Source organism: Ahaetulla prasina, chromosome 5 (genome assembly GCF_028640845.1).
Source record: "Ahaetulla prasina isolate Xishuangbanna chromosome 5, ASM2864084v1, whole genome shotgun sequence".
NCBI classification, from domain to species: Eukaryota; Metazoa; Chordata; class Lepidosauria; order Squamata; family Colubridae; genus Ahaetulla; species Ahaetulla prasina.
In genome coordinates this window covers 28,904,412-28,918,961 of record NC_080543.1, presented here as the reverse complement: position 1 = coordinate 28,918,961, position 14,550 = coordinate 28,904,412, and the positions used below count along the sequence as shown (strand labels likewise).

At 40.6% G+C, this 14,550-nt stretch overlaps 1 protein-coding gene across 1 annotated transcript in view; it reads left to right on the top strand.

The window, feature by feature from the left end:
- The window catches only part of UBL3 (ubiquitin like 3), a 46,448-nt gene extending 32,843 nt beyond the window's left edge, over nt 1-13,605 (top strand). Inside the window, exons 3-5 of the mRNA XM_058185494.1 lie at nt 8,476-8,562; nt 10,943-11,020; nt 11,938-13,605. Of these exons, the coding sequence (XP_058041477.1) occupies nt 8,476-8,562; nt 10,943-11,020; nt 11,938-11,990 (218 nt within the window). The 3' untranslated portion in view covers nt 11,991-13,605. The remainder of the gene's footprint in view (nt 1-8,475; nt 8,563-10,942; nt 11,021-11,937) is intronic.
- The last annotated feature ends 945 nt before the right edge of the window (nt 13,606-14,550 follow it).

Below are 14,550 nucleotides of genomic sequence, written 5' to 3'. Positions count from 1 at the left end.
GGTCCTTGAGCCTATCCTGGTAGATAAACACCTTCTGTGGATAAACAGAAGGTTCTCCCATATGCTCACAGAAGAGCTGATAGGAGATCTATCCCCTTCTATAGACAGGAGCCCTTTCGGACTTAGAATGTGGGTTCAATCCCCTGCCCTACCAGAGATCCTATTCCCAGGGCTTTGATAGATCCCAAGTGTTGTGTCTCGTCCGATCTCACCACCACAGCCGGGGTCTGCTTATCTGCTTCCGAACGCTGAAGAATGTCCTAGCATGCCTCCCGGCCCCAGCCCTGGCTCCATGCTCAGACAGGCTGAGGAGGGGGCATCTCCCGGCCCCAGCCCTGGCTCCATGCCCAGACAGGCTGAAAAAGAGCAAGTATCTCCAGCCCCCAGCTCTGGCTCCATGCCCAGGCAAACGGAGCAACTAGACCCCTGCCCCTCCTCCACAGCATGTGAGCCTGAGGAAGGTCAATTACCAACAGCTGCTGATTGGAGTGACCCTCGCTTCAGAAGAATTGATAGGCGGCCTGGATAAGTGCTGAGTCATGGAGCCACACCCCATGGCCTATATAAAGGATCTGCTTTCTGGCAGTCTCTGAGTCAGGCAAAGTCTAAACATATCTTGCTGAAGTCACTTTCTGGTCTCCTGCCTGCCTTGAGGACTTTGCTAGGACTTTGGCAGAGCTGCAGAGGCACACCTGATTCGGATTTCCCTGACCCGGCCGTCAGCGGAGGAGTGGGACACGACACCAAGAAAGGTCATCCTGTAGGGACAGAGCTCGGCAGCCTCAATCTTGGTGTCCCTTTCGGGGGGCAGTAACAGGCCTTACTGCCGTACCAAGTGACTCCCATTCAGGGATTCCCATTGGTGGCTGCTTAACCAGCTTTGCTGACCAATGGCAGGACACCACTACCTACTCTTGGGCGGTGCAGACAGTGAGGCTCAGGCTCATGTTAGAGTTCTGTTCCATTCCCCCATGCCGGTTTCTTCCCTGTCCCATTCCCAGGGACATGGCCAAGAGACATCTAATGGAATCTGAAATCCAGCATTTGCTGGACATTGAGGCCATAGAACCAATATCCATAGACCAGAGAGGTTTCAGATATTACGCAATCCTCTTTCTGGTTCCCAAGAGTTCGGGGAGGGGGGCAGAGGACCATCTTAAATTTGAAATTTAAATTTGAAAAATCTCAATCTGCACATAAAGTACAGGAAGTTTAAGTTGCAATCCTTACAGTCTATTCTAGGCTGCATCAAGCAAGGAGATTTTTTGACCTCTATTGCTCTCAAGGAGGCATACCTCCATGTGCCCATTAGACTGTCACACAGGCGATTTCTTCGCTTCTCCATTGGCAATACAGGGCACTTCCTTTTGGCCTTTCGTCGGCCCCAAGGACCTTTACTAAGCTGCTAGATGTCATAGCAACTCACCTGTGGGAGAAGCCAATCAGGCTTCAATGCTATCTGGACGATATTTTAATCCAGTCATCATCCATAGCTGTGGCACAAAGGGACCTGCATATCACAGTCCAAGCTCTCCAAGATCATGGTTTCTCTGTGAACTGGGAGAAAAGTCATTTAACACCAGCTACCAGCACCACTCATCTAGGGGCAGTCATAAATATGCTGACATATTTTTCCTTTCTCAGGAACACAGAGACCCAGAGGCCTTGGTGATACAGATCAGAGCCTTAAGATGAGTGCCATTAATACTTCTTTCCCAATTATTGGGAAGGATGATCTCTTGCCTGTCTATTGTCCCTTGGTCTCACTTCCATTCAAGGATCCTTCAATGGCTCCTTTTGCCCAGCCAAAGATCAGGCACACCAATTCTGGCTACAAGATCAGGGTTCCCGGCAGGATTCTTTGGTCCCTGGACTGGTGGATATCGGCAGCCATGGAATAAGGCTGTCTTTTCTTAGAATCTGTCAGTCTATATGGCTGGAGAGGCCATCTGGAAGCTCGAGAGACCCAAGGGAGGTGGTCGCATAACGATATCAATTGGCTAGAGTTGAAAGTGGCGCACTTGGCATTCCGACACTTTCAGCAAACCTTGACAGGTCAGCATGTGCTCCTGTTAACAGACAACATAACAACCAAGGCTCATGTCAACCGGCAAGGCGGCACCCATTCCAGGGTGCTCATGCATGAAGCGACGGAATTATGTCTGTGGCAGAGAAGCACCTGTTATCCCTGTGAACAGAACACATTTCTGGGGTCTCCAACACTCGAGCAGACTGGTTGAGCCCAATGACCAGTCCGAATGGCAACTTCACCCAGATCTCTTTCGCCACATGACAACCTTATTTGGCATGCCACTCGTGGAGTTATTTGCCAGCTAGTTCAATACTCAGCTTCAGAGATTTTTCTTCCGCTTCAGGACACTGGGGGCTGAAGACACCAACGCCCTCTGTTGCCTGTGGCCTCCCGGCCTGTTATATATCTTCCCTCCAACACACCTCATACTGAGGGTATTCAGGAAGATCTTGGAGGAGGAAGTGGAAGTGCTACTGGTGGCACCTCACTGGCCACACCATCTGTGATTTGCAGATCTGGTGGCGCTATCCATCGCCTGGCATGGAGGATACCTCCTCATAGAATCTCCCTCAGCCAAGGGGCAGTACAACATCCAGAACCCAGTGGCTCCAATTGGCCATCTGGCACTTGAAAGGGAGATCCTGAGGAAGGCTTACTTTTCAAAGAAAGTGATTTTAACTATACTGGCTTTTTGCCAGGCATCAACAAACAGGATATAAGATGCCACCTGGTCTTCCTTTTGTCGTTGGTGCACAAAGGAGTGCCTGATCCCCACATTGGCTTCCATTCCACAAATATGGACTTTTTGCAGGTGGGACTTAATAACGGCCTATCAACGAACACACTCCACAGGCAGGTGGCGGCCTTGGCCACTGTCCTTCCAGGTGAAGGATCAGTTTTGCTTTCATGTCACCCGAGGGTGCGCAGTTTTTAAAAAGGGGTTTCCAACCTCTGGCTACCACCAGTCCATTGGTACCCGTGTTGGGACCTTTCCGTGGTTTTGCAGGCACTCATGGTTCCCTGTTTGAACCCTTTGGATTAGCCAGCATCAGACTACTCACCTTCAAGGTGGCCTTTTTGGTGGTGATCATGTCGATACACAGGATATCGGAGCTGGCGGCCCTATCAGTCCACCTGAATTTGTGTATTTTCTATCCTAATAGAGTCATCCTTCGTTTGGACCAGATGTTTGTACCAAAAGTTAATACTTGATTCAATAGAGCACAAGAAGTCATCTTGCCGGACTTCTGTCCCAACCCCAGACATCCACGGGAATGCCGCTGGCATACCTTGGACATTTGTAGGGCTCTTTGTAAGTACATTGACCGTACGGCTGGGTTCTGGCGGGCAGAGTCTGTTTTTGTTTCATTTCAACCCAGGTCTATGGGCAAGAAGGTCTCGCCTTCTATGATTGGATGCTGGCTGAAGGCTTGGGGATGCATCAATGCTCACTCGACTTGGAGTGCAGCCACCACACAGCCACCACAGCAGTTTCCATTCTAGAAATCTGCAGGGCAGCGACCTGGACTACCCTTCGCCTTTTGTCCAGAATTATAAGTTGGGCATGTTTTCATTGGCAGAAGCGGCGTTTGGAAGACAGGTGTTGCAACAGGTTCTACCAGCCGAGGGGACTCTGGACCGACCTGTTTCCCGGCCATCATGAATTTAGCTTGGGTATATCCCATGCTTGGACTCACCAAGCAGCACATAGGAGAAGGAATGTTGGACTTATCTGAATGTTCTTTCTATGTGCTCTGGAGGTGAGTCCAATTCCACCCTGGTTCAGTTATGGTCCAGGATCCAGGAGTGGTCGATTTCATTGGTTTGGCTACGTCTTCTCCAGTACCAGCTCTTCGTTAAAAAAACTGAGGCTCGGCTGGCAGGAAGAGGCGTGGCCAAAGATTTTCCAACTCAGTCTCTGACCAATCAGATGATTAGAAAACCCATGCTTGGACTCACCTGCAGCGCACATAGAAAGAATGTTCAGGTAAGTCCAACGTTCCTTCTAAGATTATGCAGTCCTTAATATATCTAGGCACCAAGTCATGTAAGACTTAAAGCTATCATTATAACTTCTGCCTAGTCATTTTGAAAACGAATAGAATTGCCATTTAAGAAGATAAAATTTCAAGCAACTAATTATGGTCAGTTATTTAATTGCTATATGTTTATTAATGTTTTTCAAAAACTGCTCATTGTATAATAGCCCATTGTAGTGGATTTATGTTAATATTACCAATGGGTGCTTAATATTATTGCAAAGACATGCACTTGGTATATTACATTCTGTTATTAAAAGACATTCTTATTACACATATCTTTTGGGTATTGTAATCTAATACTAATGCTTCAAACTTGATTTCAGAGGTGGGCATGCAACCTCTCCAAATGTTGCACTGTAGTTCTTGCCATTCTTCACCATCATCCATGCTGACTAACAGCTGGTGAGAATTGATTAACATCTAACCTGGACAATCTGATTTTGTTTATTGAATGTATACTCTGACCTGCTTTTTTCAACATTCAGGGGAAGGAACATGACCTACAAGTAGAGTCTTATAATTGAAAAGAGACTGTTTGTCTCATCAAGACAAAAGTCCAAAATATACTTCCAAATCAGCTTTGGCATACTTCCAAAAAAAGGGGGGAAAAAAGAAGGCTCATTAGACTATTTGATAATGGAATAGTGTAGAACTAGAAAGTGGAAAGGTGATGTAACTATAGTCTGTAAAATTCTATCTCACTGACTAGAAGCTCCATTGGAGAGCATGCCAGTTCTGAGAGTTTTCTGTTGCATATGGATGGTCAGAACTTTTCTTTGAACTAATTTTCATTTAAATATCCTACCACTGGTACAAAGTGTGTCTACCAGCAGACTAATAAATATCACAAGTTGCTGAGGGGTTTAGGAATATAACAAAGTGGCAGTTTGTCTATTGTCAAATTAACTTAAATGCTCCAACTGAATAATTAGCATAGTTACAGTGCTAAATTTGAATCTTAAGAGCTTTTACATCCTGAAGCTTTAAGCTGCTAAATTCTTACGCGTAAATGGCTGGAAGCGAAGCTGGCTAAAGAAATACCTTTCCAGATATCAGTGTTTTGTCCATACTGATGGCTTGTCTGGACTGTATTTATCATGGCCTGTGATTAATGAATTCCCTGCTTGTTTACTCCCGAACTCGTAAAATAAAACACAATTATGTAGATCAATTCTGAAGCAAACTCAGATTTGCTATTCAAAGTATGGTAACCCAATTCAGTTTAGAACTGAAACCTAGTTAATGTTAATCTTTGTATAATGGCTGCTGTGTCAATGTCCAGAGTATGAGCTCATACACAATCTCAAGCATGGACCTTATTATCCCTTCCACTAACTCTTATTTCTAATGTGTTCGTTAAAGTAAAATGCAGGGATATACCCTTGTGTGTTTCTGATACTAAAGTGAGAACATAACATTTCTCCCATGTTGATAGCAAATTTCCATGCATTTATTTTTCCACCTAATAGTAAAGCAGTAAGTAGAATGTATAGGCAGCCCTATTTATGTTATATGGAAAAATGCAATAATTACAAGCCACAACTCTACTTCATGACCGAGTTTGATGAGGACATTCTCTTCATTTACTTTTTGCTGTTATTTGTCAGTTTGTGCGCGTGTGTGCGTGTGGCCTGAATACAAACACACACAAACACATATGGCCAATTTGACATCACTCATGTCAAGGGGCGCCTGTCCTCACCATGCCCCTCCCCTCCCAGTCACTCCTTATCACTCCCAGCTTTTTCTTGCCTCCTGGCCACTCACCTCAAAGGCCTCAACATATCTATAGTTCTGTAAAAATGTTGTTCACCTTTTTTCGACTTTTATTATCTGCATCTACATATTGTAGATGTACTTTCACAGATCACTGAAAGGAGGAAATGGCTCAGATGCTTTGCCCAAGAGTGATAGGCAGGTCACAAAACAGGCTTTTGAGGGGCTGCCACAAAGAAAGCGGGAGAGGGGAACACAATGTACTTTCCAAAGCAGCAGTAGGCAAAACAAGAAGCAATGAATGGAAACTGAACGAAGAGAAAAGCAACCTAAAACTAAGGAGGAACTTCCTGACAGTGAGAACAATTAACCAGTGGAACTGCTTGTCTCCAGAAGTTCTGGGTGCTCGATCACTGGAGGTGTTTAAGAAAAGATTGGACAGCCATTTCTCTGAAATGGTATAGGGTAACCCCCCAAATCCCTTCTAAGTGTTATTCTGTTATTCTGACACCTTTCCCAGGCTTTCCACTCAGATTTTGGCATTCTCAGTTTTCCTGCCTGAGCAGGAGGTTGTACTAGAAGACCTCCAAAGTCCCTTTCAACTCTTGTTATTCTGTTATTTCTGAGCTAAATATGCTAAGACCTTCATTGGGACTCTATCTCTTTTTCTCCCTCTGGACTAATGAGTTAAAGACATTCATTTTAATAGATTTTTAGAAACTTGCAGTTGAAAGTACTTCATGTCTCCTTACCTGGAAAACCCAGTTTCATTTGGAGTTTAATCCCAAACTGATTGCTCTTTTAGCCAGACCCGAAACGCGAGTGAGTCTTACCATGTCCCCCCCAAAGCACCCCTTTGGCTGCGTGTGGCCAGCCTGGATCTCCCCCCCCCACCATTGGCCATTGGCCTTACCTTATAGCCCATTGGGCTCGTACCGCTCTGCTCACTGCAGCTGCCTGCAACAGTAAGGCTAACAGTGGGGGAGTGAGATCTGCTCCAGGCCTGCTGCGCTCCGCTGAAGGGCCACCTTGGTGGCGGGGGAGGTGTGTGACATGGTGAGGCTCGCTTGCCTTTCAGGCCTGGAACGCTTGCTTTGTGTTGGGCCCCTGGGCAAATGCCACCCACTCACCCTCCCTTCCACTTCAGGTTCTGAATCCATCCTGCAATTCGGGGTGGGACATCGCTTTGGGACAGCCCGGCCGGCTGGCAGGTGGGCCGGCAGCCCTCAGGAAAAGAGCTGTGTTAGAGTAGAAGCTACTGCTGTGCGGTGAGGTGTGCACGTGCAGCCCTGGGACATCCTCCCGCCTGCTTGCTATGAGCGCCGCCGCCAGACGCTGAACCAGTTGGGATCTGAAGGACAGGGTGCTCAGGCTGCCAAAGGAGCATGGAAACTCTGGAGCCCCTTGAGGCCTTTGGGATGGATCAGGTCATCCAAGGCTTTGCTCCCCAGGAAGAGCTCCATCGTGGAGCACTGTGTTCATGGACCAGGTGCATTTTCTTGGACTTCCCATCCGGAGGCTCCATGGAAGCCAAGAGCCGGTCCCAAAAGACGGTTGAGCCTCACTGTGTCCCCCCCCCCCCCCGGCAAGATGGCCCTTCGACTGAGCATGTCTACCTCTCCTGCCGTTGGCCTATATGTCTATGTCTATGTGTGCATGCGCACGCATGCTTTCTAACTTCTAGGTTGGCAGGAGCTGGGTTGAGGACAGGAACTCACCCATTCCAGCTGACAAATCCAGCAATGCAGTCCTGCAGGCTACTTCTGCTGACTGACAACTGCTAGCAATTTGGCAGTTCGAATCTCACTAGGCTGAAGGTTGACTCAGCCTCCCATCCTTCCGAGGTAAAATGATGACCCAGATTGTTGGGTGCAATATGCTGACTCTGTAAACAATTTAGAGAGGGCTGTAAAAGCACTGTGAAGTAATATATAAGTCTAAGTGCTATTGCTATTTAATCGCTGAGCCACTGGGTCATGCCCCCGCCCTTTTTAAATGGGAGATGAATCTGTTTTCTAATTGTTTTTGTATATACAGGACTTGTACTTTATCTACGGTCATTATACTTTTATTCTAGTTTTATCAGTGTCTTTTATTTTCTTTCCAGTCCATTCCCATTTCTACTCTTGACTCAGCCAAATAATGATTTGGTCCTTAACTGAAAACTTTTGTGACCCTTTCGTCTTTAGTGAATTATCTCAATGTTTCATCACAAACAATCAAATGAAGTTTGTGCTTTTTCTATCATCCCATTGTGATATATACATGTAAATAGACTGATACTTAACCCACATAGTTGAAACAGATTTTTTTCTAAGCAGGTATTTCTAAACAGTTGCTATTCTGATTCTTACTCCCTAAATGACCTACTTTTTCTGTATTCTCATCTCATTTTCACTGAGCCGTTAATATCAATTACAGAATAACTTCAATATAAACAGTTATTATATTTATCTTGAGTATTTTTAGAAGGAACTTCTGGAATTATTTTCCAGTTCAGTTCCCTTTGACTTGTCTCTTTAAGGCTGAAATTAAAAACCTACCCTTATGACAAGAAAAGAAACATACTCAAAAGAATATTTATAAACTGGTGTGTGATTACCCTTGTTGGAAGTTTATAAGAAGTAATATATAATTTCAAAATTAAATACTTGAATTGTATTATTTTTCTTGTTGCTTTTCCAGATTGGGAAGAAGAACAAGTGAGCAGTCCAAATATTCTGAGACTTATTTATCAAGGAAGATTTCTTCATGGCAATGTGACACTAGGAGGTAATGAAAGAAATCGGCTTATAGACATCTTCTGAGTGAACTAAAAAATTTTAAAAACAGTATTTCATTGATTTGGGAACAATTGAAAGTTAAAATACACTTTTTGGAAAGTTCAGCAAATGGTATAGTTGAAATTGAAACAGATAATACTTTTAATATGAATTGTTTTTTAATTGAGGTTATAAAAGTATTATAGTTTTAGTTTTTACATTGCATGGTAATGTTGGAAAATATAATCAAAATGAAACTAAGATTAAGGAAGTATCCTAGATCTTATAATTATGAGTAAAAAATGTTGATGGCTGATTCAAAATAAATTTTCTCACATCTATCATTGCTTTTCAGATACACACTACTAGTTAGTTACACATGAATGGCATTATCTCACTTGGAGGAGAAAAGCTGTTCAGTTGTGCCCCCTTGTGGTATGCCTCACTGATTCTTTTTAACTGAATAACATCCACAGTATCTAGTACCTGCCAGGTTATTCTTAGATTGCTAATGACATCTTAGATGGAGTAAAAATGTATTTGGATATGGACAATTTACCTCTAATTTCTACCACAATACTTAAACATGAAGATTTTTAGCTTCCAGAAAATGAACAAAATTGAACTAACAGAAGAATCCTGCATTTAGGCTTATCTTGTTAGCAAGACACAAAAAGGAAAGGAACTGGGACAGAAGAGCTAATGAATGAATACAGGCAAAAATTCTTATGAATACTGAAATAGAATTAATTCATATAAGAAGCCGAAGATTCTTACTCTGTCTGTAGAGCTGCAAAACTTATTTCTTTTTTCTCTACTACTATCTCTGTCATAATACAATGTGCAGGATTAACACGTTTTGAAACATGAAGAAAAATTATTTTTTGGAAAGCTGGAAGCATTGGGATTCTTGATGTAGGCTTTTCCCAGATGATAGGTTTTATCAATTCTTAGTTTTCTATGAATAGTTTGCATTCTTTCAGGTTATTTTCTGTGTTACATTGAATGCCTTTTCTTGTAGCATTATTAATGTGCTCTTGCCTCTATATTTAAATCTGGCATTTTTTTCTACTTTTAATGGCTTCTTTATAATGATACCTCACTCAAGGCATTGTGATTCAGGTTTGAGAAGGACTAACAGATTAAATATCTTTCAAGAAAGCCATCAGAGATGTCCACTGAAAAGCTAAAATTAGAAGAGCACACGAGGAAATTGTCTCTGGCTATTTCCTCTCCATTTATCTCACAGCAGGAAGTAGAAAACCTGCTAGGTAGCAATATAAATCAGTCTAGCTATACGAAGTACAACAGATATTGTGTTTTTCATTTCTTTTCAGCTTTTCTAGTTGCTTTGACCTTCCTTTTTCTCCCAGCCAGTGTAACCATGCACTGGGGAATCATGAAATCCCAACTTCTCAGTTTATAACATTAATCTGAAAAATAAACATCATGGAGTTTTGAAATTTGTCGTTTTCAGTGACATCTCTGACGGGCAGATACTGAAGAAGTTAAGACAGAGCAAAATAAATCTGCTATATTTACAGTACATTTGGGTTGTGCAGCTATTTGGATTCAAAGTTAGAAAAGTGCTTCAGATCCTGTGTGTAATGAATGTGTCCACACCAGATGAAAAGCACATTTTCTTATCTGGATCCATACACCTGCATGGTAGCAGCCAGTGGTCAAACTTACTTCAATTTTAAAAGTTAAATAGAGTTAGCCATGATTAGGACTTTGATGACAAAACCTCCAGGAAAGAGCAAAGCTATAGGATATGCTTGGAAATTGAAAAGTCTCAGAAGGCCATAGCAAGTCACTTTTATATTACTGACAAGAATACTAAATGGACAGTCCATAAAATCAACAGGAATCAAGCTCAATTACAAAAGAGTTTATACACACAGACACACAATCACCAGTGTATTATTGAATTTATGTATATAGATTGTAATATATATTATATTACAGTTTCTTCCATTCATAGTTGAAGCAATCATTGGCATAATGATGGGTAATACAGAGCAACTAATGTGAAGGTTCAGTGAATGTGAAGTGATATAAAACAGCTGTTCAATTCACAGCAACCTTATGGGCATAGAAGTGTTTCATTATCTGTTATCTTAACTGAATCAATTATGGCTACATTGACTTTTAATTTATCCTTCCACATCAATAGATTTGCAGAAGTTAATAAAATACTTCACTTTCTGCTTTTACAGCTTATATTCTGTAAGTGGTTTGAGAGATTCAGTTAAAGAAATGCTATTTTTTTTAATAAATGTGTACTATGAATACTAGCAGAATCAGGAAACAATAGTAATGCAATTGAAATTATGGAACAATATTGTGCATTATAGAGGAGCATTACAATTTTTTTTTCTTTTTTGCAGCATTAAAATTGCCCTTTGGCAAAACAACAGTGATGCATTTGGTGGCTAGAGAGACATTGCCAGAGCCAAATTCTCAAGGTAGGCTTAGCAAATGGCAACATATTTTTAAATTGGATATTGTAGATGAAAAATGAGAAGAAAACAACTTTTGTTTGTTGTAAATATGTTACATTTATGATCAATCTACTGTTTTCTTGGATTCCTTTGAACTATTGAATTTAAATTCAGAATTGAACATTTAATTTGCCGGATTAATCTGAGATCAAAACTCGTGGGTTGGGTTAGGCCATGGAGACTTGAACAATATTAGCTGTACACATTTGTTCTGTCCCTGCAGAATTTGGTTGGAATAGTGTGATGAGAAAGGGGGTGAGGTGAGAGGTAAGGGTTGTCTGTTAAGCATTTATTGCTGCCAATCTGATACACTATTTTTAATTTTTTATTATTGGAAAACTAGTGCTCATAAACCTGCATTTTCTTTCTGAGTTTTGAAAGGAGGTTTTCAATTGTAAAAAATCCATATCTTGTATGTGCATTAGGGAGAATGCTCAGCCCAACTGTTAGATTAAAGTGAAGAGAGAGACAGCTTCTTTCTTCATACAGGCTACAAAAGCGCTTAACTATTGTTTATAGAAACAAACAAACACACACAAACATCCATATCATCTGTTAGCCAATTTTCAGTACATTGCATGGTAGATAATAATCAGTGTGGTCTACCATCTAATCTACTTTTGTATTCCAAGAATAAAAAAACAAGGCAAGAGGGAGCTTGTGGCATTTCCCATTGATAATTTTTATGGCCCTTATTTCATCAGAACATTCAAAATATTCCAGTGAATCTTTTGAGAAAATAGGATAGCAATTATTTTCATTCCATGTAAAACCCTATTACTAGTCTAGTCAATGTTATAATAATACTGTAAAGCTTTTATAATGCATATATGGTGTTTTGCATTAATTATCTTGAAAACATTTTATTTATTTTTCTGTAGGGCAGAGAAATCGTGAAAAAACTGGAGAGAGCAATTGTTGTGTGATCCTGTAGAAGCTCCACTGTACCTGCTACTTGTGATGTAGAATAGTTTTTGTCTCTCATGCTGCAGGATTAGAGGAGACCAACATTGTTTCAAAAACCCTTTCTGCCTATGTGAATCCACTGAACTGAAATATTACATGAACCTGGTCACACTTTTTTTCTAGAACAATGAATACTTTTTTATTTCTACTCTTTATGTTGTTGAACAAGCTTATTAATGCATCATTTCGCCAATGAATTTTCTCTCCAAGAAAAAAATTAACTACTCTTCAGCAGAAATCATTTTGCTACCTTAAAATCATTCTTAACCGGAACTTTAACCAATCACGAATACTAGAGGCAATTTGCACTAAAACGGCTGACAATATATAGACTTCATCAACAAATGTTCTTAAGTATTTCCAACACCGAGAAATGAATCAGCACTGAAAAAAATCCATAGTTTTTTTCTTAAATTTAGTCATGGCCAATAGAAAGCAGGGAGATAGATGGGTGGGAAAGAGTAACTGCTAAGTAAATTCTACCTAAGTCACCCTTGATGACCAAGTGGCACAAAACACTAACTACTAAAATTGTCTATATATAAAAAAAATCTCACTGCAACAAACTATGTGCCTGTAATTTTAAAGCACTCTGTAGAGGGCTCTTGCAACTTTTTTTTTTTATTGATGTGCACTCTTCTTTCGTACATTTGTTGAGTGCTTGTTTAGACAGCACAAATAAGTGCAGAGAGTGCATTTCCTAGCCTTAATATGGGAGGGGTAATTTCCTGTAGTTCATAGGCTTTTATTATTGTGCATAAATATTAAAGACCTCATTTACTAATCAATTTATGTCTTTGAATATCTACAATTGATGTTTTTCAGTCATCCTTATTCATCTGATCTTAGTGTCCAGTGTCATGCTTACTCGTGACTTCAAAGAGATAATTAAAAGGATAAAATAGAAAAAAATGCTAAATGATGAGTTCATTTGTTTGTTATTTGCATTTGATATTAGTGCTTGCAATTGTATTGGAAATCAAAAGCTGTTTTTTAAAAGCATACATAGTTACAAAGGATGCCATTATTTTATTTCATGTAATTTAAAAAAAGATATGCTAAAAAATTTGCACAGCACTAAAGCATGAGGTAGTTTCATCTAAACTTGTAAAAATTATATAAAGATTTTATATTTTTTCTACTAGGGAGAAATCTTCCTAGTTGAAAGTAAAAAATATGTAGAATATATTTAATTAAAAAAAACTTATAAAAACATGGCTACAGAACTTAAGTATAGATTGGCGGGTAAAATAATACAACAATAAACTATATAAATAGATCTAGGCTTTTAAAGATGCAGACTGACATTGTGTTCTGTATTTGAGTCCATAGCCATTACAAACGTTCCGTGTTTTGAATGATCTTCATTTAAATGTAATCAGGTTACTTTATTCAATGTTACTGCTTTGAGAAAATGCTTTATATGCAGTAGGCCTACAAAGATATTGTTCATAATGATCAAAATTAAATTTGTATAGAGCAGAGTTTTAAACAAATTGTAAATAGCACTAAACATTTTCCTTCTGCAACCTGTACTGATAGATTCTTCTGTAAACTAAATAAAAGAAGAATATTGTAGTGTACCTGGTTGTGATTTGGGGAGTTTGAACTGGCCGGCATCATTTTTAAATTAGTTCTATTTAACAGAACTCTCCTAGTTCTCTTTTTAATCATTAAATTACTAGGTTTGGAATACCAGGAGTGATGTGAGTTTTACAATTTAGTTTGATTGTATTTGTTTCAGTTTTACCAGCCTTTTCTATGGAAACTGAAGATGATGCACATTCAAGATTTCTCCTCCCTTTGGTTTCTATAACAAGCCACTAGATGTCAAACCAATATCTATCATCACATCAGTGTGCAAATAATGTAATGATGTACTTCTATGATATCTGACACAAGTTGCATCTTTTGCATAATGTCATGTCACGTCCTTTGCCTCAAGGAATTCTGTGATGTCCTTTATCTTCTTACAGAGACAAGAGATGTGGTGGTGCAGTCTGAATAGTGGCACTTGGCAGTGCTGAGACTGGTTCTAAAGTGGTGGCCTGGGCAAGCCTTTGGGGAATGATACAATTGCTCCCACAGCCCAGCACTCCCCAGAATCTGCTGCACACAACTTCAGACAGTGTTCTCTTCCTGTTGATAGGCCCTCACAGCCTACTCAATGAGGCCTTCATTGTTGAAGCAGCTTCAGAGACTGTTCTTCTACAGCCTCAGAAAATTGTGTGAAGTGTGTGAGCATGGCCTTCTTGCACGATTTTCAGAAGATCTGGAGGCTACACAACGGCATACCTTATTGTCATGTGGCATCCACAGCCTTGAAAACCACATGAAAATGGGGCAGGGTTTCAAGAATAGTTGTTGTGGGTGTTGGTGAATATTAGTGTGTGACCTAAAACAAGGCATGTCACCTTTGACGTGTGTCATAGGTTGGCCATCATTGGATTAATCTTAACAAAAGAAAGAAAAAATAGGGACAAAAACAACACTTGAGAAAAAAGAAAGGGCTAAAAATACAAAGAGGG